Below are 27,164 nucleotides of genomic sequence, written 5' to 3' on the forward strand. Positions count from 1 at the left end.
AAATGTATTGTGAATTGTCTGTTAAATAAACAGTTATTGCCCTGTATGATCCTGGTTGCATATAAGTTTTATTAGCAATTATACAAGGGAATATGCATTTATGTATGACATATTGTTATCAGAAATAGTGCCACATTTAAGGTTACAAATCATTTTTATTAAGAACTCATCCTTAGATGCCAACCAAGAATTCACCTTATTGAAAAAGTAAACCCTAAGGTTTTGAATATGCACATCGACAAATCCTTCCTCCAGACATAAAAAAAATAAAAGCAGGTGAACATTTCTGAGCTCCAGCCTGCAGAGACCCTAAACTAAAAACCAGAGAGCTTCTTTATAGAAAGACCTTCAACGCCGAACCTCGACAGGTAAACCCTGGACAAACCCCACTCAATGGAGTGCACCTCAAGAGTCAAAAACAAACATCCCAGAACATCTTTACAGCCTGATGAGATGTGTAAAAATTAGTCGTTGGGGGAGAAAAATAAGCACAGCTAAAAAAGGGTGGGGAAAGGAGAAGACTGGAGGAAAAATGCATTCAATTTCAGACTGTTGAGGCACTCTTGGTTGAGTGGAGCTTCAGCGGCACTGTAAACTACTTCACTACACATTCACTTCATGAATTATCATCGTCCAAACGGCAGAGGACACAGGAGCAACATTAAAAACTACACTCAGTCATTGTAACAGAAAGCACTGTAACAGTTTTATATGGCAGATGCTTCTCCTGACAACCACAAGCTCTTTAGACTAGATTGAAATGACTTTTGGAGAAGTGAATTGGTCAGAAGAAACTCTGTTCCTCAGTTGTATGAAAGAGGGGACAAAGTTCACAGTGGATAAACACTTAATCATCCAAGTACAATAAATAGGCTGGCCTAGCTGCTTGCGATTGCTTTGGTGCCAGACATGAATTTAAACAGCTCAAGGAGGTGACGGGGTCAGCGTTAGTAACAGACATGATATCAGTTTTCTTTCAAGGTAAGTTAGCAGAAAATGTTGCTATGTTTGGGTTAGGGAATTCCCTCTTCTCTTATTTGGTGGAACAACACAGTTAGATGGGAGCCATCATTTGTTACAAGGGGACGTGGCTGAACAGGTACGACACAGACTCGCCGTTGTGAGTTCTACGGATGGACTCTGCTAGAATCATGGAGATGTCAATAACCTGGAGGGAGAGAGGAGAAGAGGTTGTGAATATAGCTAGACTGGATGATTTGTATAATGGCAAAAAAAAAAATGTATGAACTAAGTTACAATTTCAAAATATCATTGCTCAAACAGAGGAGTTGCGCCTCTGAATAATATTACTTTAAATACGGCTACATTTGATATAATTATTTTTCGTTACATCCTTTTGGCTCGGGATATTGCTTCTTTTTCAGATTCAAAATGCAACCTTTACTCAAACCCTGGTACATGCTGTATCCTGACCTGTATTTTGGGACAATGCTTCATCTTCTCTTCCTGAGGGATTGTATTGGTGACCACCACAGCTTCAAAGCATGCATTGTTGATGCGTGAGATAGCTGGGCCGGAGAAGATGCCATGGGTTAGGATGGCATACACCTTGGTGGCACCAGCCGAAATGAGCCTAAGGGATAGAAACAGCATAATGAATGACAAAACTCCACATGACATGGATATATTCTGAATAGAGATCTCTGAATTGAATCCAGTCATGATCTGTTTCCAAGTTAGTTTGACATCAGGACAGAATCGCAGCATCCCAATGCCGGTCTTCAAGACTATTTGTATGGGGCTTACTTGTCAGCAGCGTGACAGATGGTGCCACACGTGTCGGCCATGTCATCTACTAGAATGGCGACCCGATCCGTCACGTCTCCAACGAGAACCATGCGGTCCACCTCATTTGCCTTTTTCCTCTCCTTGTGAATAAGGGCAAAATCCACATTCAGTCTGTCTGCTATTGAGGTGACCCTGCAAGTATAATGTCCAAAAGTGTAAGTGCCAAAGTGTATAACGCAGTCAATTCAGAGCCTTGTCAGTGATAAGCAAAGCATACAAAAGCTTAATCTAAAATACATTTCAGAGGAGATGCTCAAGGGTACAACAACTACCTCTTGGCTCCTCCGGCGTCAGGTGACACAATAGTACAGTTTTTCCATTCAGGGATGTTCTCCTTGATCCATTTCAGCACGGCTGGCTCTGCATACAAGTTATCCACAGGAATATCAAAGAACCCCTGTAAAAAGACAAGAGAGGTACATGAGCTGGGTTCACAGGAGCTGAACATGTGCTGGAAGGACCGATAAAAGGCTCATATCTCCCTTTGATCTCTGTTGACATCTATGTGAAGTCAAGACTGTGAAAGTCACGTTTCTAATGTAGGTCATTTGAAGCCATATGACAGATTAATGGCAGGATACTCATGATACTGCTGTTTAGGTCTTGCTTTTGTGCTGCTCACCTGTATCTGTGAGGCATGCAAGTCCATAGTGATGATATGGTCAGCGCCTGACACCGACAGCATGTTGGCAACCAGCTTGGCAGAGATAGGAGCACGGCTCTGCAACACAAATTGATCTACTCAGCCATATGAAATAACCAAACAGGCAAGCATGGCTCGCTTCTAAAAATAAAATTCCACTGAGAGCCGACTATAGACCTTAAAATTAGTAATTTAAAAATAGTTTGACCATTGATAGGTAATATGCAAATATCACTAGGATGTACATAGGATGGCTGAACAGACATTCCTCTTTCATTTGGATCAGTAACATAAGTTCAACATAAATGTTTGGCCCAACTGCAATTTTGCCTATAAAATAGAAGGAATAAAACCTAGATTGCAATATAATACACGTATGACAAAATCAATTTTTTTCTTGCATCATAGTAATTCTTAACAGATTAGATGTTGTAGTTAAAACAATCCCATATACGCAAATATCATTCAAATGTTGCAATATAACAGACAATGAGCAGGATAGATACAGGAAAACAACAAAAAGCGATGGAGTTGATTCAGCAAAGCATAGGGAAAACGAGAAAAGGAAAACAAACCAATACAAAAAGGGAATACGGCTTGTCAAGCAGTTACTGATGGACAGGGCTGCAGGCTTCTCGTCATGATGCTGGATGGCAAATGGCATGACTGAAGTAATTAGACAGATATCCCTCACCCCCACCTTGTCCTTCTTGTCTTGCCGGGCATACGGAAAGCAGGGGATGACAGCCGTGACCCTGGAGGCAGAGGCGATCTTGCAGGCGTTGATCATGATCAGCAGCTCCATCAAATTGTCATTGATCTCCCCACAGCCACTCTGCACTATATAGACATCTTCCCCACGGACGCTCTCCCCTATTTCCACACTGCCAGGAGAGAGGTGACAAAACAAACAGCAGTTAGTGCGAAGGAGTTAACACACCATGTCAAGCAGGAGATAAATGACACAGTAAACACTGGCTTTTTTTTCTTAATAGAGGTTAACTTCGTGGAGTTGAGCTGCATATATGAGCCAAATATTATCATTGTGATAGGACATTATTATTTCAGTTTTGAGGCCAGTACGATGGCTTTGTGGCCCAGAAGAACCACCAGACAGCTTGTGAGTTAGCATGAGTTCCTAGCCATGCGTGGTGGACTACAAGTTCCTAACAACACTGCGCGGCAATTTCACCATGACACCACGTTTCTATTTAATAACGTTAAATGTCGCTGGGCTACGACATTTGCGTATCAGGTATACCTCTGGTTCTAGGCTTGTTTTTAAAAGACAAAAAAACAACTCACCATGTTTCTTGGTTGCTAAATTTCTTGGTAACAACCTTCCCCAGCTCCAGACCCAGGCGGTCTGCTATTTTCTGAGATAGGTCTGGATGTGAGCTACCGCTAAATATTTTGATGTTTGGCATTTTGATGCAGTCCTGAGCGTCGTTCTGTTCGAGCGGGAAGTGGCAGCGGGCGGGTCTCGAGCCGATGGGTCCAAGAAAACAACTGGAAAATATGGCAACAGCTGATAAACAACTCGTATCGTCCCTACCTATCCACCATTATGTCCCAAACATCACGCGTGTGGCTCTTCCTCTCGGGGCGGCGCGCACGCTTTCACAGACGTTTTGCCGCGATGACGTCATTCAGGGGCACGGGCGCGGGCGCGTGTTGTCTCGTTTGCCACATGCGTACTGGTGAGATACTAGTAGTCTACTTGAGTATTTAAATTGTTTGCTACTTTGTACTTCCACCCCACTACAATTCAGAGGTAAATAGTGTTATATTCTATTACTCCACTATATTTGACAAGTACATTTGCATTGAGATATACTGTTTTTGAAACAATACATCATTAATTGGTTAAGTGTAATAAAGTGTTTTCTTCAATACGTGTGGTGCAAAAAATACAATTCATGCTGCTGCTATCTTCGAATATCATAGCCCATTTCTTTTTAAAGGTCAATCCCCGAGAGCCCTTGTTCAATTTGTTCACTTAAAACAGACCAAAAACATTACGTTTGTCTTAAATAATTGACAAAAACAAATTGCAACAGTGCAGAATCGATGGATTTATGTCGGCCAGGGTCTTATTTTGAAAGTCCCTGACCGGATGTCGTAGGAATTTAAGGCTTCTTCTCATGTCTCGTGCTGCTGTTCTCAAAATGTCTCACGTCAGTTTTGATAAATCACCACGAGTATCAAAGGTCTGGTTCACTGTGAAACGGCTGGACAATAAAGGTTCGTAGCCTTCTGTTTTTGTTTTTACTTTGCGATCAGCGATATATTATTTTTTGAGCTAAAGATGGACTCTGTGTGTGCGTCTGTGTCCATGGCAACCAGCTTCCTTAACCCATTCAAGACTACATTTGGGCTCATGGAAATGATATACATCCAGCATACTAATGTCATTCATCCTTTCGAAAGTTGTTTTCTTTAACTTCTACAAATGTCAGTTGTTTTAAAACCTACTTCTATAAATGGTCAAAGAGGAAAACAACAACAGCTGTATCTGACTGTTGAGTGATTGGCTGCGGCCCAGATCTCTGATTTAGTTATTCAAAGAGTGAATACAAATCCTATATCCTGTGAATATGGGAGTAATGTTAAACTAAACTAAATGATTCCGGGTATTTGTGTGTGTTTGTAGTTGCAATAGTGCTCTTTTGGTTAACACATCATTTAAATATGCTTATAAAGTAAACAAAAAAAACATTATTAGAGGTTTTAAGGGTCAATATCACACTTGTGTACGTTGCACTGGATCGTGATCGGCTTACAATAGTTGTTATTTCAAGACATCTTGTTTGTATGTTTATAAAGAAAACCAAATTATATAAGTGGGCATAGATAAACAGCTTATCACTAAACTATACAGAATTAGAAAACATATTCTTCATTAATAAAGCCTTTAGAGAGAGAGACAGTATCTAATGTTGTATCTGTTGCAGATGACAGAGTGGTGGCTCTTCGAGAAGTGTCCATTCCTCCAGCAGCTGAGGTCCCCACGGTCATACAGGTCTGCATTTCAACCTCCTTCTTTCACATTATAATCGCACCTGCAAATATGTTCTTGCTCACCTATCAGATATAAATATATAAACATTACAATATTACTAGAGATCATTTATGAAAATACCTAAATAACTGAAATGCTCTGGTGGTTTTATTTTTGGATGTTGTATAGTTTGATATTACACTTTTGATATATTTTTTTTTTCAGATTCTCACCACTACCTTTAGGCTGAACTCTTCTGATGTCATATTCAAGGTAAAACAACTATGTTGTCCTCATGTGAGAGATGGAGTCCTATTTTTGTCTGAATGATATTTATATGTCTGCATGATATTGTTGAAAAGAAAAATAAGTAGTGATGCCACAACGACAAACCGTGGGAGAGCCAATGGCCTCCAGCACATTTAGCCACAATGACAAACTTGCAAACACAGACACACAAGGTGAAAACAAAACTGAATACTGAAAAATACTGATTTGAAAACAAGCGTTTGGTTGTTGCTGAAATGGTTGAAAGATTAATTTAACTTTGCTATGGTTGCAGATAAGGAATCACGGTGGCTGTCTGATCCCTCTGAACAGCTCGATCCCTGCTAACAGCAAGCATGTGTAAGGAGTCTTTGACTGTAGTCGGTCTTTTCAGTGCAAGCACTTATTGATATCATCTGGTGACATGTGTTTTTTTTTTACAACAGGCCTTATGTGCTTGAAGTATCCAAGATCTTTCAGCATGGTAAGAGTGGAGTCACGTTTTGTTCCCTTTGATAATGTTTTCTTAAGCTGTGGATCCAGATCTGGACAGGTTGTGATGTTTCTGTTCCCAGTGCGTCCGGCACCCAGAACCATTCCCATGACCGTGATGAACAAGAGCATGAAGACCAGGCTACAGACTATTGACAGGAGGGTAAGACAGACACAGTCATATTACTATAACTGAGGTTTGGTTATCGCAGATAATTCATGGTTTAATCAGCAGGGCTGCTCTAACATAACATTGCTTTCTTGTGTTTCCTTTGAAATAGCCTTCATTATGTTTTATGTGTCAATGAGGAGATTATTAAGTGCAGGAAAACACAGCTGAGAACTATACTAAAATACATAGTGTTTGGTAAAGTCTGTTTACCTGTTTTACTGTAAATATATTATTATGTGGGAATTGACTGTTTCTTCATGCAATTTTAATTTTGTCTGAATTTTAAAGCACAACATGAATTAAGTTTCCATGTTTTATTGTAGATTCAGAGACTGGAAGAGCTTCTGCCTGAGATCAAACTCAGACGCGACGAAAAACTAAGCCAGGTATTTTCCTCTGGTTTTAAGAGGGAACGCAATGTTAACCACAGCCATGCCTATGAGCGTAACCCTGACCATTTAGTCATGAACAATTATTTGATAATATTGTGAAAATATGACAATATAACAGGGATAGTTTGTTTTATGATTATACTGTTAAGAGTTATCCCTACATCCACGTGACCATGGCCTCTGTCTTTCCTCAGGAGATTGAATGTCTCAACCAGAAGTTGAGGTTTCTTCATAAGAGAATGCAGGCAAGTCATTCTGATCAAACACAAATAAATACTTCATCTTATTGTCATTTTTCATTTAGCTGCAAACATCTCAGAAACATACACAAAGGTTTCAAAATATCATTTAAGTCTCTCCGTTGTTTTTGCATACGATGTGTTTCTTACTGCACATTTTTCTGTTTTGTGTTTGCACACACTTCCCTGTTTTGTTGCAGGTTGCAGACTCTCACAGCTGGAAGGGGTTGCTGAGCAGACCCCCTCTGTGGTAAACAAAAACCTACATTTCAAGAGAAAAAACCTTCTTCACTGCAGATGTTATCATGTCCCCATACGAAGATGGATGAGGATCTTGATTTCTACCATTTATTTTCATAAAATGTGTTCAATGGTGTGGTTTTTAATACAATGTCATTGTTATTTATGGTCTGAAAAACAGTTACCTTTCATACACATTTTTCTGCCTGCAAATATGTTGTGTCATTATAGTATATTTTTGTGACTGGCCTTACTAGGATTAACTATGGAAGCCAAGCTATGGTTTGAGCAAATGACCTTATGTTGTGTACCCTGAAATCAATTAAATAAAGGAGAAAAGGTGATATTGACTTTTCTTTGTCTTCCTGTAATATCCTGTTGTATGCTTACTCTTTTGGAACAGGAAAATATACATTCAAAAACTACACGTTCATTTGCAATAGCCTTTCTCCCTGTAAAGAGGTCAAAACTTGAGATGCTGAAAATCTAAAAGCCTCCATGTTTCATGCTCTGTTTTTGTTACATGTTCCCATACCACCCTCTGACATCTCCTTACCCTTTAAAGAAGCAGACTTTGCTCTTAATAATTTAAGTATTTATGTGTTCAGGACTGCCTCGTGTGTTTTTTTTCCATCCAATTGCTGTCGTATTGTCATAATGGCCAAGGGACTTTGTCGAGGTGTTTCACATTTATCATATTGATTCTTCATACTGGATCTAAGTATTTTTATATAACAACCAAAACAAGAAATGAATGAATAGAAAAGTAAAAAGTGATCCATGTGTAAATCAAGTCTGTTCTATTTATTCATGTTATGAAAAAAAGGTAAAAAAACAAAGAATCAAACTTCAAGTAATCACATTTACAAATATTCACTCATTACTTAAAACACCAACACTGCCCCGGAGACGCGCGCCTGCATTGTCCGACGGATCCTCCTCCTCCTCCTCCTTCTCCTTCTCCAGGGGGAGACAGAAATTAGTGGGATTGCTCTGAAATATTAAAATATTCCTCTGTTACTTTGGAATTTAAATCTTAAAGTAAGACATAAAAGTTGATTTGTCTTATAATTATTAATATTTTTTTGTATGATCTAATAGTATTTTTAGCTTTCAAACTAAGATTTAAATGCCAAATAATCAGTAGCTGTTATATTGCTCTTTCCATGAAACTTAATGTACATGTGTAGATATTTGTCAATTCAAACAACCCCTGTGTATTTTTTCGTTTTTATTTTATTTTACTAATTTTGTTCGGTATTTAATTTATCATTTTCGGGTCTCTAAAAATATATGATTTGCAAAACTGTACTTTTAATATAATGTGACCCCAAATAAATAAAGAATTACAAAAAAAAGAAAAAAGAAACTTAATAGGATTATTTTATTATAAATTATAAGAAATTAAAAACCTGTTAAATAAAGATTTACAGCTGTTGTTTATAAATCCAGGGTGTTTCTCAATGTCGAGTACGCTTGCTTGGTAGCACATGTCTTCCGAATCACTTGCTTCAGAAGCGAGGCAAGAATACTTCCTGGCATTCGGAAAACGAAGAGTGGAACAGGCGAGCAAGTGTGCAGGTGTGCGTCATATGAGAGGCCCCGTCTTACATTTTCCGCCACAGATTTGGGGAAATTGGTCCGTGCGCAAAGCATTGTGGGGATTTTAAGACTGCGGAGTCTACACATGTGCAGCCTCGAAATTTCTCCAAACTAAGTACGCCGGGCTCGGTAGATTTCCAAGTATGCTGGAGATTGGAACAGTACTTCGGCGGCACTTGATGACGTAGTATGCTTGAAATAGTGGCTCTGGAGCAGCTTTACTCGAGATTGAGAAACACCCACTGGCTATGTGTTTCTGTGCTTTCTTGGTCTGTGATTGTTGTAGCAACTGTACCTCGTTGCTGTCCTCCAGAGCCTGCATTATGGCTGCCACCACCAGGTTGACCAGTACAAACTGGGCCATGACCACGAAGGAGGAGAAGAACATGGGGGAGACCCGGGAGAGGTAGGTCACACAATCGATGTCTGTGGGATGACACTCCCTCAAAGTGTCCTTGAGAAACAAAGGGCAGGATTCAGAAAGGCTGATGGACTGACTCACAGACTGTTCTCTCAGCAGTGACCTACCTTCATTATCCCGCTCCAGTTGTCTCCGGTGCACACTTGGTACAGCGTGAGCAGGGCCATGCCAAAATGCTTAAAGTTAGCATGCCGATGTAAGCCAAGGCAGGGATTCTCTTCGGTACATTCTGATGGAAACAGCAGCACACAATTCAAACATACAGATACAGTTTTCAAACAAAAATCAAGTCTATTCATCCACAAAAAAAAAAGATTATCAAGAAAATGTGTGTATTCTGCTAGTAGTGTGACTGACCTAGGTTGCCGAAGAGCTCCACTCCCAGCGCAGCGTATATAAAGAAAAAAAAAGCGAACAGAAGACAAATGCTCCCAACCTAAAAAAAATGAAAATGCATGTTAGATCTCCCACACAACAAACACTACAATCTGCCCCTGGGGCCTCATTTATAAAGCCTTGCGTAGGATTGACGTGGGAAGGTTACTTATGTAGGACAAAGCAAATAAATACGCCCCGACACTTTCCGATTCATAAAAGACTGCACAGGACTTGCGTACGGCACATCCTACGCCGGTTTCCCTTTATAAATCACAATCAACTCGAAATGCGGCGCAGCTTTTGCGGGCTTCACGTAACGCCCATATTTGCCTATAAATAGTCAAAGAAACGCCCATTCATTCATTCATTTTGACTGACTGCATGAAGAAGATCGCAGGAAATGACGACAGAACAGCTAAAAAAGACATCTCACACCGTGTCAGATTTTGGTTATTTTGGGGAGGTCGAGATAAATCATATTGTTTGGTGGATGCAGTTTGAACCAGAGTAGCAGCATGGAGGTCGGATCGTCACCAAAATAAATAAATAAGTGGTCTGAAAAAGGTTAATGACAAAAACAATACACATAGCCTAACCTTCCTCAGGCAGTGGGTGTTTCTCAATCGCAAGTACGCTTGCTTGGTAGCACATGTCTTCCGAGTCACTTCCTTCAGAAGCTAGGCAAGAATCCTTCCTGGCATTCGGAAAACGAAGAGTGGAACAGGCTAGCAAGTGTGCAGGTGTGCGTCATATTAGAGGCCCCGCCTTACATTTTCCGCCACAGATTTGGGGAAATTGGTCCGTGCGCAAAGCATTGTGGGGTTTTTAAGGACGCGAAGTCTACCCATGTGCAGCCTCGAAATTTCCCACAAACCAAGGACGCGGCCTCGGTGGAATTCCAAGTATGCTGGACATTGGAACGGTCCTGCTGCGCCACTTGATGACGTAGCATCCTTGAAATATTGGCTTGGAAGCCAATATCCTCGCGATTGAGAAACGGCCAGTGTGTTTGTATCGGGGACAGGAGACACCCCCTTGATGAGAAACTGTAAGAAATGATCGGGGAATCCCTCCGGAGTGGAGTCATGACGACTGGATCTGAATAATTTTTTTGTATTTGGTGGTTTGTTTGCAGCTGTCGATCAGCAACTATATATCCATAATCCACCAACTAATGTGTTGTGTTATATTAGCTGTACAATTTACCACACATTGGGTGTTTCTCAATCGCAAGTAAAGCTGCTGCAGAGCCACTATTTCAAGCATACTACGTCATCGAGTGCCGCCGAAGTACTGTTCCAATCTCCAGTATACTTGGAAATCTACCGAGCCCGGCGTACTCCGTTTGGAGAAATATCGAGGCTGCACATGAGTAGACTCCGCGGTCTTAAAATCCCCACAATGCTTTGCGCACGGACCAATTTCCAAAATCTGTAGCGGAAAATGTAAGGCGGGGCCTATCATATGACGCACACCTGCACACTTGCTAGCCTGTTCCACTCTTTGTTTTCCAAATGTCAGGAAGTATTCTTGACTCGCTTCTGAAGCAAGATGCTCGGCAGACATGTGCTACCAAGCAAGCGTACTCGCAATTGAGAAACACATATGGTGTTCTTAGTTTCCATACCTCCTGTGTTTTACGAGCGACTTATCAAGTAGGCTATTGGCGAACGGCATAAAACATGATTAAACATGATAATATATCAAACCATGCTCGTATCTATACAACCTATAGAAATGTAAAACGGCGTCAGTTTAAAGTAATTCTATCCTTCTGTTTACCGCATCATTTATGAGAATACATTTCTTAACAAGAAAACATAATCGAGGGGTGATCAATACCATTTCCGTATTTATTTATTTCTCCAAGTTATGTTTTTGTGTGCACTGAGGAGTCTCAAACAGGCGTTTGTTTAATCATTTTAAGATTGGGTTTAATCAATGTTTACAAATGAATTCTTCATATTTGATAAATGAGAGGTAACATTCTATTTATGGTATTATTTCCACATATTTCTCTCCATTCTTCCTTCTGCCAACGGTGTCGCAGTTTCTCGTCTCTCCCGTTTTTGTGCTTAGTGCGTACGCATGGGTCAGAGTTTCGTTTTTTATAAATCGCAAACAGTGCGTAGAAACTGGCGTATGCCATCTTTTGTGCGTACGCACCGTTTATTAATGGGGCCCCAGGACCTTATGTGCCTTAGCTAGAAGAAATTACAGGCCTTTATTTCTGATTACCAATGTTTTTTAGGCATGGCACCTTTTTTTAGTAGCATTTTATGTTCTGCTCCATTTACAGAGACATCTGTAAAATTATAGAGAACTTTTAAATGACCAGAGATCTACGACTACTGTAAAAGCAATACAATAAGATCTTTATTGGTTTGCAAATTCAATAATAAAACTGACTAGCGTTATAGGCTCTCTAGGGTCCAAACAGATTGCAAACAGAGATACATCAGGATCACAATCTGCATACTTTAAACATTCAAATATTTATCAACTCTAGCACAGCAGGAACATCCCTATGGAAATTAAAATGATTATTTCTCACTTTGCATCTATAATGAATGTAGCAGAAACAAAATCAAGTTTTTACCTGTGACAGCGTCTTGATAATTGTTTTCAGGAGGACTCTTATTTTCTTGTGCTTCAGCACTGAGGAGAGACACAGGAGATGTTGGGAATGACTTTGTGTATGTGCATGCAAAACACATACACTTAATTAGACATTTTCGCACCAAAAGCTATCCTTAAGAAACGTTTCCCTTTTTCAAGTGTGTGTCTGAGATTGTGTGTGTGTGTGTGTGTGTGTGTGTGTGTGTGTGTGTGTGTGTGTGTGTGTACCTTTTGCTAGCCTGAGAACTCTACAGACTCTCAGGATGCTGGGATTAATGGGAATCCAGTCGGCCATTTCTATCCCAATGAAAACAATGCTGGCGACGGAAACCAAGACAACCGCCAAGTCCAGATGATTCCAACTAAACAAACACAAACATTATGCACACAACACTATGAGTACTGACGTTTCCTAACATGCAAATAAGGAAATTGAATTCTCCATTATTGTAGCGTGTTACCTGTTTCGGAGGAACCTCCGTATGCCAAACGCCAGAATCTTCAAGAGGACTTCAATGATCAGGAGGACAGTGAAGGCATAGTACGAATACTCTGTGAGCCTTTCTATATACTGAACACACAGACAGCAAACGGTTTAATTCCATCCCCTCCTAGAGTCAATGCACATTCCTTTTTTGTGGCATTTCTAAGCTGTAGACAGGGACTGTGTGTGCAATTACCAGAGGTTGTTTGTAATGTTGGAAGGCCATGATGAGGACACTCATCAAAATGACGGCGGCCATGAAGACGTCAAGGAAGTCGCTGGTACACAGAGTGTGTATGGAGCGACGCATCGGGGAGTAGTATGTGTAATATGGAGTCTGCGTAGGTATCTTCTTAGGCTTGTCTGAAATGTAGACACACAAACATGGAGATATTCAAATGAATGTGAACAGAGATGGGAGACATATTAGTTACAAATGCCCAAAGCATTTAGAACTGCATTTATTGATATTTCTATATCGACAATGGGTGCAATGAAGTGTGTATTGGAAGACTTACACACATACGGTTGTGCAGTTCCTATCGACACATCACATTTTTAGTTTTCAACAAAAATAATCTTGTAAACCCAGTACACTATCTGTTTGAATACATTTTTACATTGTTTTCAGTGTTTGTGGTTTTTAGACTTTAAAAGGCTCCTTACTCCTGCTCGGGTCATGTGATGCTTCCTCTTTATTTTATTTTTTTTGCTGCTGCTGACACTGGGCGAAGGTCTCCACCATTACACCGATAAACATATCGAGGAGGAAGAAGCTCATAACCATGAACGTGATGAAAAAAACAAGCATCCACTGGTTATGGTTTCTCACGGGCTTAGAAGAGAAGAAAATAAACATAAGAATTTATTTCTTCTGATACCATGTGTACATGTTGCATATTGCCAACAAAAATACCTGTTGGTCTATTCCCACAGCATCCAGTCCATCATACATTAGGTTCACCCATCCGTCCTTTGAGTACATGACAAAAAGGGACATCAGAGCCTAAATTGGAAACAAAGAAAGAACTGTAAAGTTATCACATTGCTATTTTCCAAGTTTTAATCTTATTTGCTTAAACATCAAAGACACTACAAATAACTCTGTGTAAACAACAATAAAGTAAAACCTTTTTGAGGGTAATTTAAGTATATAATGGACCACATTGGGTGAAGATAAGATGACATTTTTTTAAATATATGAATGTTAAGCATGATTAACCAATTTCATTTCTAGTGTCTATTTTGTTAGTTTTGTGTTTGGAGATGCTGTCATGAATGCTTGCAGCCTCCATGCCTTTCCCTGTCTCATTCACAGAGCGTCAGTCCTTACCTGAGGCAGGCTGTCAAAGTTGTACGGCTTTTGCACCCAGAGATAGTTGGCTGAGAGACAGTCAGACTTGTTGGTGATGTGCTTTGTGTATTGACCCAAGCAGTGGAAGAACTTCCCTTGGAACAGCTACAGTGTACAGTGTGAGAGAGAAACAGAGACAGAGTGTTAATCCACCATTGCCATGTCATTACAAAGCCTTAACTTTCGATGCATAGGATAAGTGTGTGTGTGTGTGTGTGTGTGTGTGTGTGTGTGTGTGTGTGTGTGTGTGTGTGTGTGTGTGTGTGTGTGTGTGCGCGTGCATTTCCACAGTACCTGTACCCCAAGGATGCCGTAGAAAAAGAAGAAGGTGCAGCAGATGAAAACAATGTTACCGATGGGTTTGATGGATGTGATCAAAGCATCCACAGCCAGCTTCAATTTGGGGGCCCGCTTGATCACCCTGGAAAACAGACATAAACAAACTTTTTTTCTTAGAACCAGCACACACACACTGCCAAATTACCCAACTATGACATGAGGTGTGACGCCAGCGCAGCCATATTACATAAACATGTGCATAAATCCACACAAAAAGAAAACAAACATCTATGCTCTGCTGTACCTCAGTGGGCGAAGTGTCAGTAGCAGGCGCAAAACTTTGAGAATGCCCAGCATGTTGTTTTCGCCCGAACTGGCCAGAGAGATGATGATATGAATTACCGACAGAATCACCAGCGAACCATCCACGACGTTCCAGGAAGAGCTGCAGTAGCAGTCCTTCCCAAAGAACACACCGAGAGCTACAACCTGTTGTTACAGCAACAATGGATCAATTAAGACGTCTTAATACAATAATATGGGCCTTTTTCAAATACTCCTGAAAATCTGAGCTACAAAATGTATTTAAAGCTAGAAAATTATGAATACAAAAACGTAACTTTATCTTTTCGTTTAATTTGCAATATATTGTTTATACATTTTCCTTTAATTCTCATTTCTGATCTCCACCCAGCAGGTATTGGACAGTTCATTTAACAAATTAGGGGTCATAAAGTTAAAACTGTTAAAAAACAAAACAGATCTTACCTTAAAGAGCATCTCTACCAGGAAGACACTGGAGAACACGTAACGCGACATATTCAGGATCCATCGCTCCTAAAGGGCAGGGTGAGATTCAATTATATCCTGCCTGTATTTGTATGACATTTAATCATATTACATATTATTTGTTCCATAAGATGCAAAACATTAATCTTGACTTTGTGTGTCTCTTATTCTACATTGATGCCTCCTCTCATCCCACAGTACATGTAATATGATTACTGTGTGTGTTCTACATTGATCGTACGATGCTTGTGTGTGTCTGATTAGATAGGGTTGTGTTTGAGGGTTTAATTTATGTCTCCAGACTAACAGTAATTGCAGGTTTCTCACCGTGCTTTCATCGTGTATTGCAGGCCTCTCCATAGCAATGGTGACGCAGCTTAGCAGGATGAATAGGAGAACCGTGTTGTCAAACAACTTGTGAGAGATCAAACGTTGGCAATAGATTCGGAACCTAAAGACATACACACATACCTTCGTTAACAAAGTCCGTTAAACATAAGAGGAAGCAATTACAAGAAAGTGAGGTGTTAAATATTTTTGATTCCCTTGGGATATGCAAAAAATACATCAAGTTTGTTTATCAAAATCTCTCTCTTTCACTTCCTGTAAAACAATGAAATATTAATTTTGAAATCGGAAATGTACACATAGATGTATCAATCAAATGCGATGTGACTGGCTCAAACTGGTCGCCTTTTCATACAACACAGATTCTGCAGTTTAAAAATAAATAAGCATAAGGCAAGGCAAGGGCAAGGCAAGGCAAGTTTATTTATATAGCACCTTTCAACACAAGGCAATTCAAAGTGCTTTACAAAAATGGAAGACATTAAGAAAATGGCATTTAAAATTAGTCATTAAAAAGAAAAGATAATAAAAGAAACATTAAAAGAAAAAATACATGGATAAAAGTTACAGTGCAGTTTAAGATATGAATAATTCATAAGACTTTTTAACACCACATGCAATGCATTTAAAAACCTGTTTCACAATCCAAAAGTTTTAGTGTATGATGGACAAACTGATTATTTGGCCCTGACATTTTAATTATTATTTATTAAATGTTTTGAGTACAGATGATGATGATAGAAATATCGTTACCTATTAATCGTACCTGTTCTGTGGAGAAAAGACGTAGAATGCCCACTCTTCATGTTCTTTGCACCAGTGGAGCATTTGCTGGATACAGGTCAAAGGTTTCTGAAGAGGGAGGGTAGAAGTTACACATCCGCTGCCTCTCTTTAGCCAAAGCGTGAAATAAATATTTCAAAGAACCCCCATGAACATTAAAGCAGTACACTAGCATACATGTTGCTTAGAGATTTCTGGCAAAGACACATGACCATATTTATGCAACATTATTGTTTGTAACCTAACATTTTCACCCCAGGATTAACTCTCGGTTGAGTTCAAAACCAGACTTAATAACTATCTATTCTATTCTATACTATAACTTTTACTCATAGGAACTTGCATTGTCTTCTTGGGTATTTGCTGGTTCAGTGTCTTTCTCAGAGGTTAAGGGAGATTGGCTGGGTCTCGAGGGGTCCTGGAACAAAATGAAATAGCAAGGTGTGTGTGGGACAGTGTCTATGACTGAGCAGGTACATCACCCCATGTCTTACAAACCGTAACTATTATCTCAACAAGGGAGAAGCAACAACGTTTCTCACCAACATCTCAAAGATTCATGACTCTTAGAGACTTACTGTCTCTGAGGTGAAGCTGGTTACAGAGTCGCTGAAATCCTCGTCAACGCGAGAAGAGTCTTGATCGCATTCTGAGGACTCCTGGAACAACAGGAAGTAGAGTACGGCATTGGTGTTTGAGTGTGCCTAGCTTTTGTGTGTAAAACATCGAGCTCTTGGAGAAGACAGAGGTCTTTACCTTTTCCTGGAAGCTCTGAACCACTATGCCCACGAGAATATTGAGAAGTACATGTTTTCCTAACATAATGACGGTGACAAAGTACAGGAAAGCCCATGGCGTGGTAGCCGTAATGGCGTTGTACAGCACCAGGTTCCAGTCCTCCTGAGTCAGAATCTGGATTGATAGATTAAAGGAGTATATCACTGATAGATATTAAGGCAAACAATGCATAAGGGTGGATTACAATCATGAGAGCTCAAATTAAGAAATACAAAGACGTACCTGGAACACAGTGACCATGGACCAGAGCATGGTGTCAAAGTTTTTTCGCTCAATGATTATATCTCCTTGAGGGTCCTTGAATATGAATTGACCACCAAACAGACGCATACCCAGTACACTGCAGAGAAACCACAACATGTAGTCAAAATCATTGAAATCCAGGGGTGAAAGAAATACTCAGATCCTTTACTTATTACGTAATACCACTCTAAAAATACTCCATTACAAGTAAAGATCCTGAGATCAAAATGTTCCTTATGTAAAAGTACAGAAGTATTATCAGCTAAATGTACCTAAAGTATCAAAAGTAAAAGTACTCATGTGGATAACATGTTGTATAGTTTGTGTACTGCTGAGTAGAATAGTAGTGTATATATCTTATCAACACACCATGTTATTTATATAAAAAGTAACCGAGTGTCAGATAAATTAACTGCAGAAAAGTAAAATGTTTACCTCGTGCCAGATAATATTAATGTATTCCAAATTATAACTACGTAAAGTACTTGAGTATACGTCTTCAATTACCACTGTTCAAATGTGTGTATCTCATGGGTGATCATTATTGTAGTAATAGAACATATAATATGGGATTTTCTGCGATACTACAAATGTCTCGAACGAATGATAGAGAGGGAGGTTGGATCTTTGTGTGTACATGCCTGCAAACGAAAGTGAAGAACAGCAGCAGCATGCAGAGCGGGCCTGCCTCGGCGATGGTCCTCTTCAGCACCAGCAGCTGTCTCAGCAGGTATGGGAGGAAGTGAAGAAGCCTCACAAACCGCAGCAGACGAAAAGCATGCAGCACTGACAACCTGCCATCTGATTGGGCAATTAGCTCCCACACACTAAACACCACAAACAAGAAGAAACGCTGACTTAAAGGGCCCATGTCATGCTTTTCCGGTTATTACCCGTCCCCTTGTGTGTTATGAGGGTTTTTATGCATGTAAACGGTGTGCAGAGTCACAAACCCTCAAAGTACACCCTGTAGCGAGTAAAACTCTAACACAGAAAATACCTCCCCAAAACGCCTCGTTGGAGATACGTCATTGTCCATTTGATTCTTCCATTTCGTTCCGGGTACGGCATGATGTCAAGCCGTACCCGGAACGAAATGGACCAATCCGTGGAGCCGTTAAGTTACGTCCGCGGAGCCGTTACGTTAAGCCCCCGCTGATTGGTCCAAATTGACCAATCCACGGACTTCCTCACACACACATCTGTGTGCAGGGAGCAGGCAGCTCAGCTGATTTCTCCTCCCTGGCTGCAGGCTGATAACAGACAGTTGGGATCGCGGCGAAATTCTCTCTGCAGACCCATTCTCACAGCGTTTATCAACCTTTTTCTTACTCAATATCAAGCCACACTTATTGTTTTTACTTCGGCTGTGACTTTGTGTGTGCTCAGGATGAGTTTGGCTGTGTTTGGCTGTGTATCGCTAACAAGGAAACAACACCTCCACGGAGCTCAGCGCGATTCACAACGTCCCGACCAATCAGAGCACACTGTGCTCACAGGGAGGGTGGGGGCTGGAGCTTTGGGAGCTACAACGAGCCGTTAAAGGCAGAGAGTGAAATTCAGTGAATACACGCAGTTTACAGAGATGCTGTATGAGAAACCAATGTGAGTTTGGAAAATTGCACAATATAAATATATTTTAGTATACCTCAACAATGGAATTATGATCAGTGGAAATGGCCATGACATGGGCCCTTTAAGTAAAGGTATTAGCAGCAAAATGTAGATTGAAGTACTTTCCCTTTAACTTAAAAATTAGGTGAGATATGGACATTATTGGCAGAGAACCATATAATGGCGCGTTTCCACTACAGCCCGCAGCCCGGTTTAAGAGGGCTGTGACGTCAGCGGCCCGTCTTTGGTTGCGTTTCCACTTGGCCTAGTACCGGCCGGCGGGTCCTAATTCACAGTTTTCTGGCCTCATAAAATCGTGGGTCCAGGGCCAGAGACAACGAGGCTGAGTCGGGCTGAGTATGCTAAACTAGAGAGAGCGTCGCTGGCAAGGGGGCAACAACTACAACAAGATGGACATATTTGACCGTGATTTAATTGTAATACACGTTTCAAAATGATGCCGAAGTAACAACATACTGATACCGGTTAGTAAAAACCATGAATTAATGCTTTGTCAAGTCTGCAGACAGACGGCAGGGGAAAAACCTTTTAAAATGCTTGTTTTCTAAATGGAGATTGGCCAAGCTAACGCAGTATATGCTCCAACCGTCCACACTCACAACAACGGCCTATACAGACATAAATAAAGCAGCGACTGTATTCACCATGACACAGGCAGTCTGTGGTTTGTACTTGTTTAACTTTTGTCTAGTTTCTGAACATATATGAGGAGCTGTGAGCTCTGAGTGCTAACAGCTAACGGCTGTGTTGTTTTTCTGGGGTCCTCTGAAGATCACGTCACGGCTCCGCCTACACTGCGTTACTATAGATACTGCCCCAGTTCCTAAACTGTAATGGAAATGCGCCATAAAGTGAGCCAGTCCTAACGAGGCCCAGCCATACCGAGCGGGGCCGAGCGAGGCCGTGTAGTGGAAACGCGGCATAATGTACAGTAGAGGGGTGGAAGTTTAAAGTAGCATAGAATGAAAGTAATTAAGTAAAGTACAGGTACTTATCAATGAACTTTAATACAGTTATTGAGTGCATGAACTTAACTTATCTCCAGCACTGATTATAGTATCGCATAGCATAATATTATTCTGCTTTTTATCGTCAACAAATACACGTCATATCATTTTAATGATGTGGTTGGTCAATCATATCATATCAGCGTATCATGTGTGTTTATTTGTAACTCACTATGAGGGTTAATACATTAAGTATTAGAGTACAATACTTGAATTATGCACTAAGTTACATTCCAACACTGATAACTTGTATAAATATATACATGGAGTCAGTGTCATAAACCTCAATTTTTGTGTAGAATTGTCAGACCCCAAATAATGAAATTGGTTGAATGTAATATACATTTCAAAGATTTTACAGGATATAACTCTGAGTGTAGTTCTCATGTGGGACTGGATGGGATTACATTACCTGACAATAATAATGGCAAAGTCGAAGATGTTGTTCAGATCAAAAAAGTATTTGAAGCAGAGTGCGATCAGTTTTAACGTCATCTCCACAAAAAATACAAATGTGAAAACGATGTTACAGATGTGTAACACGTGTGTCATCTTAGGAGGCTGTTGGAAGAGCCAAAAGGAAAATAAAGAAGGGAAAGAAGAAATTGTTAATATCTCATTATAGTATTCCTCTTTTCACCCCCAGCATAACAACATACTCTAATCAAACCACAGGAATCCATAGAAGCCTAGACAAAGAAACACTTTGCTCCTCACCTGATTATGATGTTCAACTGCAATGGTGATAATACTGAGGAAAACAGCAAACATGATCACATGGTCGAATTGTGAGCTCTCAACCAACGTCCGAATGTGCTTGTTGAAGGGTCTCAAAATCTAAAAGATAAGGGAGTCAGTTAGATGGGGCAGCAGTGTTGTAACATTGGTTCTGCAGAAAGCTGCTGACGAGCCTCACCGATCCCAAAGTTCCCTTTTGGCCGGCATTGGGTTGCACCTTGTTACTTCTATGGGTTGAAGCACATGAACAACAGTAAGTAACCAAAAAAGACCAAGAGAGAGTTAGTTCCATGTTAAATAATGATTTCATGTTTTGTTCTGTGCATTTTCATCTTTGTTTGCTTTTGAATGAATCTCTTTCTGGAATTGCCTCTAAACATTTATGGGGTCCCATTCTGAGAAAACACATATTGACTAATGCGATTATTCCATGCCAACACATTCAGTTTCACACGGAGAGCAGTAGGCACGTTGAACTAAGATCATATTCAAGATTCATTTACACTTTAACCTTCGTCTCTGGGTGTAAAGGACATTTATTTTCTCTACCTAGACATTCCCAACCTGAAACTAAAAAAGTTATATTATGACTACGGCATTTGCATATACTGTAGGATTACCTTCTGGAAGAAATCGAATAATACATCTTGCATAATCTTACACCGTTGTACACACAACAGCACTGAAAAGTACTATTTTGACGGCAAAAACACAATGCATTTTACAGTAAGTGGTACTGACATCCTGGTTGTACGGTATGCAGAGCTTAAAGAGTGACTTACCTGTTGAACCTCCGCAGCCAACAGGCAAACCTTCGACAGAGCAGACGCAGAGCGTTACACGCAGCACCGGGACTCGGCTCTTCTGACTTCAGTTTCATATTCTCCAAGAACTGGGTGGCGATGACGACTGCGCAGACGTTGACTATGATGAAGGAGCCCATCTGATTGGGGAAGTAAAGAAAGGGTATTTAGTGCAACTGCTCAAAAACTGGGAAAAATCTAAAGCAAGCCTCGTTTGTCTTTCCTCTTCATTCTCATTTTCTTTCAGTTTCTTTCTGGTTATTCTTTTCTTTTGCATGCTCTTACACATTTTCTATAACTCTGTTTAATTTGAAAATAAAATATCAAGTTTTGCAAAAGTGCAATTCAAGTGTCCAAATCATTTGTTCTCAGTCTGAAATTAAATAACAAAACCAAAATAAATAAGTTGTAGCTTATATGTCTTTTAATATTTCTTCAACATGATCACATGTAAAACAAATTGTGAGGACATAGCTCCCATTTGCTGTTAACCCAAGCGAAAAACACAAATCTACAGTTATCAGATGGCTCTCTGTCTCCAGGTCATTTGAAAAAGAACTGCAGCAAGTCAGGAGTAAAGTGAAAATGTAAGTATTCATTGAGTCTCATTATTATGCAACAGGGTTTCAGCATTGGGCCAACTATTTTGGATTCAATAAAGACTCACTTTCAGTGTATTTGACTGCTGCTGTTGGATTTTCATGATTGTTACTGAAGTTATTTAACCAACTTTACAGACCCTTTTGTCTACCAGATCTCAAATAAACCACATGGAATAATACCAAACCATCATTCAGAGGTTGTTAGAGACCTAGAAACACAGTCAAATACTAAGGTTGTTAACTGCAAAAAGACAAAAGGCTACTCACAACGGTGACCAGCATGAAGAATAAAAAACTCAAGAAGGAATGAGCATCCATTATGAAAAACATGATCTCAGCCCATCCTTCTAGTGTGACAACCTTTGGGGAACAGAGAGATAGAGTGATATAAATAACATTTATAGAGTGAATTACATAGAACTCTGCGCTCACCATGTTTCATGCTACCACATGTTCACATATCCTTGCATCAGAATCAGAAACAGGTTTATTACCAGGTAGGTTAACACACACAGGGAATTTGACTTGGTGTTGAGGTGCATACACAGATAGAAAACTTTATAAAGAAAGACCTTATTACCTGGAATATGGTTATCCAGGCGTAGAAGATGTTGTCGAAGTTGATCACTCCCCGGTGGGGGTTTTTCTCACTAGCACGACAGACATTGTAGAAAGAGTGCCAGTTTATACAGGTGTGTGAAGCCACTGTAGGGATTCCCCAATTCGCAGCTGAGGCATTGTGGGGGGCAGCCAATGAGCAGTTTCCTCCATTCTCTTGGTAAGGGGGTATATCTCGGCAGTGTTGCGTCCCGCTCTTGCCTTCCCGCGTACAGACAAACGGGACTTTTTCATCAAACATGGTCTCGAAGTATGGGCTAAGGGACATGTTGTTATTTCTGTACAGAAAAAGAAAGACAGATGAAATGAACTAGAAATAATGAACCATTACAAATGTTTAAGAATTCACATGATGCGTTTTTTGTGATTGGGAGATAGAGAATTGATATGCAGTGTATCATGTTAATGATACATAGTTATACAACTCAGTTCAGTTAAATAATTGATAAATGTGAATATAAACCAAGTCATACAACAGGATGTAATGTGTGCCGTGACATGTGTCATCAAGGTAAATTACAATTATTATTTTATGTTCTTATATACAGAAAATGTGAGTTTGTGCTTTTCTTAGCATTTTCACACATCAAAGGAGGAAATGCATTTAATTGAATACCATTATATTGTTTTCACTATATTTCTCTCTATATATAGTATTATACATACCTATTGAATGCAAGTCAGTTAAATAAAACGAATCTGAATAAATCTCCTTAGGTCCTGGAAAATTGGGATGGGCCATTTTATTTTACTATACAATTATTTGACATTTTATAGACCAATTATAATAAAAAAATCAAGAAATACTTGGAGAATTATTTGGGAATTGGTCATTGTTAAAGCAGGACGGAGAGGGAAAAACATGCAAATAATGGAAAAACAGACTAAAACCTTACGTGGGAATGTCGTCTCCCAGGAAGCAGCGGTTGCGCAGCTGGCCTGCCCACAGCTGGACTCCCACCACGGCAAAGATGTGGATGACAAACAAGAAGATGACGAGAACAATTGCAAGCATGGGCACGACGTCTATGAGAACTGTAACTACGTCCCGCACACCTACAGGAATAAAGGCAAAAAGATGCCGTCAGCAGTTGTTATGGGATTACAGGAACAGTGTATGGAATTGCAATAGATGGCAGAGGTATTACTATCTTTCTTTATTTCTGTGTATGTATCATGATGTATACATTCTTGATTTTCATCATAGCCAAAAATATTGTGATACCTTTTTCATCATATCTAGTAAGAATGGTATGAATACTAAAAGATTCACTAAGGAACTAATTGTTTTTTTCAATAGGATTGGAATAGGAATATCAGATTTTTTCACTTTGCACTTAAGATTCATCAAAGGGGATAATTATAATACTAAAATACAAATGTAAGATGTTTACAATTGTTGTTAAATGTAGTTCTACATTTTCACATGGCTAATGACCTGTTATTTCTCAAATGTAAGAGACCATTAGTAAAAAGAGGAAATATCACTCACAAATACATAGCAGTTATTGTATGTATATTTGAAAGAGAAAACACTGCAAAACAAAATGTTTTAAGGAACACTGAAATGTGTTTAAATATCAACTTACTTGGTACTCTGCTGATCAGTCGCAACGGTCCAAAGACTTGAGAGAGTAAAAAGTCGGTGCCAAGGATATTGAAAAAATATCCAAACGCCCTGAAGGGACAGTTAAAACAAGGAGAAGAGTTTGAATTTGCCTTCTTTCATGAACAAAACAAAAACCATCACAAAATGTAATACTAAATATTAAAGCAGTCTGTTCATAAACAAGCCTATCAACAATAGATTTGATTGATAAGCATATGTACAGTGTACAGTGTGTACACTATGGATCATATGTTGGCTGTTTTGCATTGTGAGTCACTTACTCTACAATGTTGATGAAGAAGTCCAACTTGTTCCATTTGTTTGGAAGGTAGCTGTTTTTGTAGCCATAGACTCCAAAGGCCACCATCTTGATGGTCGTTTCCACCAGAAAGAATGCAAAGACAAAGAAATCGAACACCTGGCCAGAAACACGGAGGAACATTTTCAATTTATTGCATATATTTACAAAAAAGAATATACAATAAGTTATTATTAACCAGTTATGTCATAATTAAGCTACTCTCGCAATTAGGCATTCATTATATTGGAAGTAGATGTTAATGACACAGTACATTTCCCTGCCCTGACCTACTCAGAAGAATACAGCGGTTACACGTACCTCTAGTTTGTAGCTCTTCCCTTTACCGGGCTCGTACATGCCCAAACTTACACAGTTGAGCAGGATCATCAGTATGGACATATACTCCATCCAAGTGGAGGAAAATATTAAGGTCAAAACACAAAGGATGAGATGAGAGGATTATGTAAAAGAGGCAATTAATGATAATAATAATGGCCAAATGTATAAAATGTTGTAATATGCGACAGTCAGACATAAATTATATGATATTTATTCTAATTTCACATAATTGGTTTTACCAGGTGTCAGAGGGTTAGGGTTAGGTTAGGTTAAACTTCCAGCAGTAAGAAAAGGATATGGGCCACAGGCGATTTGCAAACACCAGTTACGGGGTCTTGTGGTCTGTGTTAAGCTGCGGAAAACTACAGGGGCCAGGTTCGGGTAGGGCAGCTGCTCCTCCTCAGTGGAAACTCTGTTTTCTTGTATCGTGAGCGCCACCTCCCGCCTCTCCCTCATCTGTCCATCGGTCATGCTCACTCTAGAGGGAAGTCAAAAGGTAAGAGGTGAACAGAGGAAGCGTTGTTATCGGAATGGATAGACACCAATGGGAAAATATATTGGTATATATATATATATATTTAATTTAATATTTTGACCTCTGGCGGCTGCTTTCAGAACCTTAAAATGGGTAAAAATAATACCGCAATATAAAAGTACTTTTTAAGTTAAAGTCAAGCCCTGAATATTTCTCATAATGCAGGAAAAAAAGACCAGTGTTACAGTCTAAATGTATGTTTATAGATATATTTATAAAAACATCTTTATATATACATATTTATAAATGTATCTATCTGTATTTATAAATATATATATATATCTACATAGATAAACATTATACATTTTGATTATAATAACTCATTACTCATGCATTAATGTAAAAGGTTTACTGGTGAAGGTGGAGCTTATAGTGTAGGTAATTAAAGCAATTATGTGAACCTCTGTGTTGTATAATCATAACAGGGCATTCATCATATCTTACAAGCCCATTAGGTGTTTTGAATCAGATCTCAATTTAAGGTATATATCATTTAAATTGTTATATAAATGTAGTCGAGTAAATATAACAACATTGAGGAACATGCTTGAACTTGATGCAGAAGTAAAGGTTGACTTAACACTTAATGTCTTTAACAAGAAGACACTGTAATGCAAAACAAAGTTTGTTTGATGTCCTCAGAGGAAATAATGTAATCGTCCAAAAAAATCCTTAACAATATTTCTTAATATTATTTTTCACTTTCATTTAATAAAATGTAATAAAACAGAAATCCTGATCACTATCAAATATTCATTTTTTTCTGAATTCTAAAGACAGTTTGTTTACACATTGTTACTTTTGTTTCCCCATGAACACAATAGACAAATCAAAATAATTCTAGGGGACTTGTTTCACATTCTTATATATGCTTAGCAACAATATTGATTTAAATGCATTTTTTTTAAATATTGTCTACTTGTGTATACCTTACACAATGAATCACCCTCATAAAACTGCTACAAAAATACTACACATTCATATAATTTTACACTTTCACTTGGTAAATGTTTTTAAACTACATATCACCAGTCCCCCCAACACAAACACCAAATTATTTTCTGAACGTTATACTAAATGCTAGGCACGTTTTCCTAATCAGGGATGTGTCAATGATAGTAGGCCTATAGCTGAAGTTGAACATACAAATAAAAAAAAAACCCTTATACCCAGGGGGCAAAGTCATTTTACAGACATGGAATGTTGTAAAAGGTTGTCCACCAGAAATGATATCTAGGACCTTCAAGGATCACAACCTGGGTGGACAACCCGGTCAACTAGTTACTGGAAAGCTACAGTGAGGGTCCAAACAATGCAACCCATATATGAAAAAAAGTCAAAAATTCTGGCTGGATCAGATGCCATCATTCTCTTGCTGATTGAATATCTCTGTGACAGTTCATGGTCAAGACAAACTGAGCCAACCTATTGAAAGAGCAGAAAATAAGCTTTCAGGTGATGCCTTGGTTAAGCCTGTTCTCAATAAGGCCACTAGATGGCGCTGAGCCTTTTTTGTCTCTCCAAAGCTAAATTCATTTCAAGCAATGCATTTATGGTCCTCTGGATTGTTTGCTGTGTTCAAAATTGGTAAATATACTTAAAAGATTATTTATATATAACATAT

The 27,164-nt window shown here is 39.3% G+C and overlaps 3 protein-coding genes across 5 annotated transcripts; 1 reads left to right on the forward strand and 2 right to left on the reverse strand.

Annotated features, from left to right (window-relative positions):
• Positions 1-49: 49 nt before the first annotated feature.
• Positions 50-4,052, reverse strand: prps1b (phosphoribosyl pyrophosphate synthetase 1B). Of its 2 annotated transcripts, none has more exons than XM_034121235.1 (7): positions 3,758-4,052; positions 3,147-3,336; positions 2,432-2,530; positions 2,082-2,206; positions 1,768-1,941; positions 1,435-1,594; positions 50-1,168 (listed from the first exon to the last, which is right to left on the reverse strand). In XM_034121235.1, the coding sequence occupies exons 1-7, from the start codon at positions 3,877-3,879 to the stop codon at positions 1,076-1,078; spliced, it is 963 nt and encodes a 320-aa protein (XP_033977126.1). In that variant the 5' UTR covers positions 3,880-4,052; the 3' UTR covers positions 50-1,075. The 2 variants fall into 2 exon arrangements, with proteins under 2 accessions (XP_033977126.1, XP_033977127.1); XM_034121236.1 differs by having other exon boundaries at positions 3,153-3,336; positions 3,758-4,051.
• Positions 3,997-7,599, forward strand: si:zfos-1056e6.1 (uncharacterized protein LOC107988029 homolog). 2 transcript variants are annotated; one of them, XM_034121237.1, is made up of 9 exons: positions 3,997-4,152; positions 5,407-5,474; positions 5,679-5,726; positions 6,016-6,080; positions 6,167-6,204; positions 6,296-6,375; positions 6,708-6,770; positions 6,971-7,021; positions 7,216-7,599. In XM_034121237.1, the coding sequence occupies exons 1-9, from the start codon at positions 4,020-4,022 to the stop codon at positions 7,267-7,269; spliced, it is 600 nt and encodes a 199-aa protein (XP_033977128.1). In that variant the 5' UTR covers positions 3,997-4,019; the 3' UTR covers positions 7,270-7,599. The 2 variants fall into 2 exon arrangements, with proteins under 2 accessions (XP_033977128.1, XP_033977129.1); XM_034121238.1 differs by lacking the exon at positions 3,997-4,152 and adding an exon at positions 4,613-4,696.
• A 523-nt stretch (positions 7,600-8,122) lies between these two features.
• Positions 8,123-25,476, reverse strand: LOC117474990 (voltage-dependent T-type calcium channel subunit alpha-1H-like). The gene is given in 31 exon segments (XM_034121036.1): positions 8,123-8,248; positions 9,153-9,311; positions 9,386-9,507; positions 9,636-9,714; positions 12,256-12,314; positions 12,504-12,637; positions 12,737-12,846; positions 12,956-13,117; positions 13,409-13,594; positions 13,676-13,765; positions 14,093-14,218; positions 14,408-14,534; positions 14,697-14,881; positions 15,161-15,229; positions 15,509-15,632; positions 16,296-16,381; positions 16,891-16,971; positions 17,069-17,224; positions 17,333-17,450; positions 17,995-18,180; positions 20,408-20,556; positions 20,713-20,832; positions 20,912-20,960; positions 21,516-21,676; positions 22,406-22,498; positions 22,719-23,034; positions 23,653-23,812; positions 24,346-24,434; positions 24,647-24,783; positions 24,985-25,068; positions 25,372-25,476. Coding segments are annotated over 31 exon segments (3,942 nt in total). The 3' UTR covers positions 8,123-8,128.
• Between the last annotated feature and the right edge of the window lie 1,688 nt (positions 25,477-27,164).

Source organism: Trematomus bernacchii, unplaced genomic scaffold (genome assembly GCF_902827165.1).
Source record: "Trematomus bernacchii unplaced genomic scaffold, fTreBer1.1, whole genome shotgun sequence".
Classification (NCBI taxonomy): Eukaryota; Metazoa; Chordata; class Actinopteri; order Perciformes; family Nototheniidae; genus Trematomus; species Trematomus bernacchii.

Bases quoted from the DNA above. Each gene is read 5' to 3' on its own strand.
- prps1b (XM_034121235.1), bottom strand. From the start codon at position 3,879: ATGCCAAACATCAAAATATTTAGCGGTAGCTCACATCCAGACCTATCT. The intron at 2,207-2,431 runs GTGAGCAGCACA...GTCTTTTTACAG, and splicing joins TGCATGCCTCACAGATACAG to GGGTTCTTTGATATTCCTGT. The intron at 1,595-1,767 runs GTAAGCCCCATA...TCTATCCCTTAG, and splicing joins ATCTGTCACGCTGCTGACAA to GCTCATTTCGGCTGGTGCCA.
- si:zfos-1056e6.1 (XM_034121237.1), top strand. From the start codon at position 4,020: ATGTCCCAAACATCACGCGTGTGGCTCTTCCTCTCGGGGCGGCGCGCA. The intron at 5,475-5,678 runs GTCTGCATTTCA...TTTTTTTTTCAG, and splicing joins AGGTCCCCACGGTCATACAG to ATTCTCACCACTACCTTTAG. The intron at 6,205-6,295 runs GTAAGAGTGGAG...TTCTGTTCCCAG, and splicing joins ATCCAAGATCTTTCAGCATG to TGCGTCCGGCACCCAGAACC.